The sequence below is a fragment of the Geospiza fortis genome, unplaced genomic scaffold (assembly GCF_000277835.1).
Source record: "Geospiza fortis unplaced genomic scaffold, GeoFor_1.0 scaffold218, whole genome shotgun sequence".
In the NCBI taxonomy this organism is placed as follows: Eukaryota; Metazoa; Chordata; class Aves; order Passeriformes; family Thraupidae; genus Geospiza; species Geospiza fortis.
The window spans coordinates 867719-873208 of record NW_005054524.1 but is presented as its reverse complement, the minus strand read 5'-3'; the positions used below and the strand labels follow the sequence as shown (position 1 = coordinate 873208).

The 5490-nt window shown below is 61.8% G+C and overlaps 1 protein-coding gene across 1 annotated transcript in view; it reads right to left on the bottom strand.

Annotated features, from left to right (window-relative positions):
* Position 1: 1 nt before the first annotated feature.
* Positions 2-5490, bottom strand: part of SMARCD2 (SWI/SNF related, matrix associated, actin dependent regulator of chromatin, subfamily d, member 2) — an 8442-nt gene continuing 2953 nt past the window's right edge. The window contains exons 3-12 of the mRNA XM_031063740.1: positions 5309-5431; positions 4878-4997; positions 3959-4054; positions 3057-3158; positions 2049-2210; positions 1766-1863; positions 1267-1402; positions 1067-1189; positions 228-329; positions 2-128 (exon numbers count right to left, since the gene is read on the bottom strand). Coding sequence (XP_030919600.1) covers positions 75-128; positions 228-329; positions 1067-1189; positions 1267-1402; positions 1766-1863; positions 2049-2210; positions 3057-3158; positions 3959-4054; positions 4878-4997; positions 5309-5431 — 1116 coding nt within the window. The 3' untranslated portion in view covers positions 2-74. The remainder of the gene's footprint in view (positions 129-227; positions 330-1066; positions 1190-1266; positions 1403-1765; positions 1864-2048; positions 2211-3056; positions 3159-3958; positions 4055-4877; positions 4998-5308; positions 5432-5490) is intronic.

Genomic DNA, 5490 nt, shown 5'->3' with positions numbered 1-5490 from the left:
GTCCCTCCGGGCACAGGGGGTGGGTTTGTGCAAGTGCTGTGGCTTCCAGTCGGTACCGTGCGGCTCGGGCAGCCTTAGGTCAGGCGGATCCCGAGCACTTGTTCCAGTTCCTGCCGGCGCTGCTGGACCTGGGGACACCGCGGCGGTCAGGGAGGGACAGGGGACCCTGCCCGGGGTCCCGGGGCTCTGTCACTGCCATCCCAACCCCGTCCCACCCCCGAGCTCACCTTGGCGAAGATGTGTCTGCCCACGGCCTCCTGCGCCCAGGGCTGCTGGTAGAACTCGGCCCGCCGCTCCTCCTCGGGGTTCCCGATCACATCCGTGATGATCTGACCCGAACGGGACGGGGCAGCGGGAGTGAGGGACCCAGAGGGATCCACGAGGGACCCAGACCCCTCCCCGAGCTCCAGGATGAATCCAAACCCTTCCCTGAGCTCCAGGATGGACTCAAACCTTTCCCTGAGCTCTGGCAGGACCCAGACCCCTCCCTGAGCTCCAGGATGCACCCAGACCCCCTCCCTGAGCTCCAGGATGGACCCAAACCTTTCCCTGAGCCCCACGATGCACCCAGACCCCTCCCTGAGCTCCATGAGGGACGCAGACCCCTCCCTGAGCTCCAGGATGCACCCAGACCCCCTCCCTGAGCTCCAGGATGGACCCAAACCTTTCCCTGAGCCCCACGATGCACCCAGACCCCTCCCTGAGCTCCTTCAGGAACCCAGATCCCTCCCAGCCCCCCATTCTGCCCAGTCCCAAGGCTTCAGAATCATGGAATTTTTAGGGTTGGAAAAGACCTTCCACCCTTAGCCCAACACCACCACCCCGTTCACCAGTGCCCCATATCCCCAAGGGCCACGTCCATGGTTCTGACCCCCCCCGAGGATGGGGACTCCACCACTGCCCTCTGTGCCAGCACTGGACAACCCCTTCCAGGAAGAAATTTCTCCCAATATCCAACCTAAACCTCCCCAGAAATGGAAACACTTTGCCAGTGCTGGACAACCCCTTCCAGAAGAAATTTCTCCCAACATCCAACCTAAACCTCCCCAGAATTGTTCCCCTTTACCTTGAGGTCCCTCCTCTGGGATTTGATCCACTCCTGGATGAAATCCTGGGGGTTGTTGCTGAAGCTCAGCATGAAATCCCTCTGTGTCTTCAGCTGGTTGATGGACTCGATGGTCTCGTGGATCTGGGCAGGTGACAGGGGTCAGAGGAGCTGTGTCCCCCCACAGGACACAGCTGGCCCCTGGCAGTGTCCCCTCCCACCTTGGCATCCAGGGAGGCGATTTCCTGCTGGTTGGTGGTGGAGGCCAGGAAATTGCTCATCTGGGCTTTGAGGGGATCGTCCACCTCCACGTCGATGTCGTAGCAGGCTGTCTTCTTCTGGTCATTGGGGTCCACACTGGGGGAATGGGGTTGGGCTGAGCCCCCACTTGGCTGGGGCTGCATGGACCCCCAACAGCAACACCAGTGCCCCAAAAAGCCTCAAATTTGGTGGTTCTTCACCTCCCAGGTGCCTTGTGCTGGTCCTTCAGTCTGGAGACCTCAAAGCCTCCTGTGCCCCCATGAAGACCCCCAGCCCTGGGGACACTGCTTGGCTCACAGAGCCCCCCAGCCCTGGGGACACCTGGTGGCCTGTGGAGCCCCCCAACCCACTCTCCACCCCATGGGGCACCCCCAGTCCTGCAGACAATCCCCATCCCCTGCAGCCCCTTCAGCTCCCTCCACTGCCCACCCAGTGCCCAGCCCAGGGCCGTGCCCCCACCTGATGGTGTGGTTGATGATGATGGGGTCTGGGTGCTGCAGGAGCCCTGCCAGCTTCATGGGGATCTCAGAGAAGCGCATGCGGACGCAGTTGAAGATCTGGGGGGCAAAGCAGAGCCTTGGACACCCATGCCAGGGGCTCCCCTCACCTGGGCAGCCAGCTGGGGCATCCCCAAGCTGCTGGTGCAAGCCATGGCCCAGGGAAGGGGCACAACCAGAGCTGGAGGGGCTGTGGGAGCTGTGAGAGGCTTTTCCCAGCTGGATGAGGGGGAATGTGCAGGTACCTGGCGGAAGTAGCGGTTGCAGTTGATGAACTCCTTCTCGTGGCTGTCCTGCAGTTTGTTGTGTTTGATGTAGAGCCACAGGGCCTGCATGATGCTGGCCCTGGTCTGGGTGTGCACCCCCAGCAGCCGGGCCAGCCGTGGGTCCAGCTTGTACTGGGGGGGCTGTGGGGACAGCCGGGGTCAGCCACGGAACCAGCCAGGATGGAAAAGCCCCCCAGAGCAGAGCCCAGCCTGACCCAGGCCCTGTCCCCAGCCCGGAGCACTGAGTGTTCCTGGGACAGCTCAAGGGATGGGTCACTCTTTGGGCAGCTTGTCCCACTTTCTAACTCCCTTTCCATGGAGAAATTCCTCCTGCTGCCCAAAGAAGCACTCTGGACTCCCCTACAGCCCCTGTGTCACTGTGGGTCCATGCCCGGAGCTCCCCGTGCTCCTTTCAACCCCTGCACCCCAAACCCTCATCCAAGGCCCTGTCCCAGTTTTTAACTATCTTCCCATGGAGAAATTCCTCCTGCTGCTGCCCAAAGAAGAGGGGGGGCCCTTGGGAGTCCCCCACAGCTCCTCTGTCACTGCAGCTGCATGCTGGGAGCTCCCTGTGCTCCTTTTGATCCCTGCATGCCCCAAACCCCCATCCAAGGCCCTGTCCCAGTTTTTAACTCACATTCCATGAAGAAATTCCTGGTGCTGCCCAAAGAAGAAGGGGGACCCTCAGGAGTCCCCCACAGCCCCTGTGTCACTGCAGGTTTATTCCTGCAGCTCCCTGTGCTCCTTTCAATCCTTGTATCCCAAATCCTCATCGAAAGCCCTGTCCCAGTTTTTATCTCCCTTTCCATGGAGAAGTTCCTGCTGCTGCCCACAGAAGAGGCACTCAGGAGTGTCCCCCACAGCCCCTGTGTCACTGTGGGTCCATGCCCGGAGCTCCCTGTGCTCCTTTCAATCCCTGCATCCCAAACCCTCATCCAAGGCCCTGTCCCAGCCCATCCCCACCCCTGGGTGCCCCCCAGGCCGTACCTGGTGGTCCAACATGAGCAGCAGGGTGCACTTCACATTGACATCCCCGGGACGCTTCACCTGGAAGCCGTCGGTCTCCTGGGTCGTGGGCATCCGGTGCCACTGCCAGGGACAACGGGGACACTGCTCAGGCAGGGCCATGGAACCAACCCTGCCAGCTGGGCTGGGGCTCTGGGCAGGGGCTGGCACAGCCACACAGCCTGGGGCACCCCGGGCACCTCCTGGTCCCACTGGTGGCAGCTCAGAGCTCTCCCAGTCCATCCCAGCCCAGGCTGTGCCCCAGCACTGGGATGGACTGGGGCAGTTCCAGCCCTGAGTGCTTGGGGTGCAGGGCCCCCAAAGCTTCTGGATCAATCCTGGAAGGGGGTTCAGGCTCTCCACAGAGTCTCCCAGGGCAAAAGCAGGAGCTGGGTGCAGGGAGGGCTCCAGGCAGGAGCACCCAACAAAGCTCTGATCCCTCTCCCAGGCATGGCTGAAACCTCCCCAGCTCGGGGACAGGCAGGAGGGCACAGCCTTCTTCCCACAGGGCCCTGGGGGGAGCCCCTGTGGGATCAGCACCCCGTGGGGACCCAGCTGTGCCAGCCTGGGGGACAGCTGCCTCTGGGGCCACGTCCCTGTCCCCACACCTCAGCTCCAGCTCAGACCTGGGCTGGGAGGGGGCAGAGCTGAGCTCTGCCAGGGGCAAAGGGCATCCCTAAAGCTGAGCTGGGAATGCAGCGTTGCCGGGTCCCATGGAGGCCTGGCACTGCCCCCAGCCCCAAAAACCTGCTCAGGCCCCTCTCCCAGCAGGACAGGCCCTGGCCTGGGAGCTGAGCACCCAGAGGGGGAGCACAGGGCCCCACTTCCCACCGGGATCCCCTCCCACCATCACTCCTTCCCTCCTGGATCCTTATGGACCTCACCTCCACCAGGTGATTGTCCGGCCCATAGAGCTCCTTGTCCAGCTCGATCACAAGGCTCTTGAAGAAGGAGGAGAACTTCCTCTTCTGCTTGCTGGGCTGCAGAGAGGGTAGCAGAAATTCCTGATCCCAAATCCAGGCCCCAGAGCAGGGCAGGTGCTGCCCAGCACCTCCTCACCCCTCCTGGATGCTCCTGATGGACCAGCTCCTCCCAGCACCTCCTCATCCAGCTTGGATTGTTATGGACCAGTGCTTCTCCTCCCACCATCATTTATCCCTCCTGAGTCCTGATGGACCACAGTTCCTCCCACCAGCACCTTCTCCCTATCCCAGCTCCCCACACCACCACCACTCCATCCCTCCTGGATCCTGACCAGCTCCTCCCTCCCTCCCTCCTGGATGATCCCCACGGACCAGAGTTCTTCCCACCAGCACCTTCTCCCTATCCCAGCTCCTCCCACCATCACCACTCCATCCCTCCTGGATCCTGACCAGGATCCCTCCCTCTGGATGCTCCCGATGGACCAGAGCTCCTCCCACCACCAGCACTCCATCCCTCCTGGATCCTGAAAGACCAGGATCCCTCCCTCTGGATGCTCCTGATGGACCAGTGCTCCTCCTCCCACCATCACTCCTTCTCTCTTGGATGATCCTATGGACCAGCTCTTCCCACCACCACCTCCTCATCCCTCCTGGATCCTGACCAGCTCCTCCCTCCCTCTGGATGCTCCTGATGGACCAGTGCTAGCGCTCCCACCACCACCACCTGATCCCTCCTGGATGATCCCCACGGACCAGAGCTCCTCCCACCACCATCACTCCATCCCTCCTGGATCCTCACCAGCTCCTCCCTCCCTCCCCTGGATGCTCCCGATGCACCAGAGCTCCTCCCTCCCTCCCTCTATCCCTGCTGGCTCCTCACATCCTCCAGCAGCTTCCCCTCCACACGGAGCTCCCAGGAGGCCACACGTTCTCCCCCCTCTCCCTCCTCCTTGGCAGGGGTGAAGGTGTTGGAGATGTAAATCCTGAGCTTCCGCTTTTGCTGTGGAACGGGAACAGAGAGAGGCAGGATGGAGTGAGAGGGGCTGCAGCACCCACCTGCAGCTCAGCATCAGAGGAAACGGCCTCAGGGGAGGTTTAGATTGGGTATTAGGGAACATTTATCCATGGAAAGGGTTGGAAAACGTTGGGATGGGCTGCCCTGGGCAGAGGTGGAATCCCCCATCCCTGAAGTGCCCAGAAACCCGTGGATACTCCATGTGGGGACACGGCTTGGATGACCTCAGGGGATTTTTCCAACCTTGATTTTCCCAGGATTCCATGATTTCCAGCCCCTGCCAGGCCCCAGCTCACCGTCAGGGGTTTCTTGATGGCCTCCTGGATCTCCATCCTCTTGCGGGCAATGGTTTGGTCCAGCTTGCGCTCGAAGGCCAGCAGGTCCATGTAGGCCTGGGATTCTGGGACCAGCTCCCTGATCTGGACACAGCAATGGTCAATCCCAGCCTGCTGGGCTGGACCCGCCCCCAGCCCCAGCA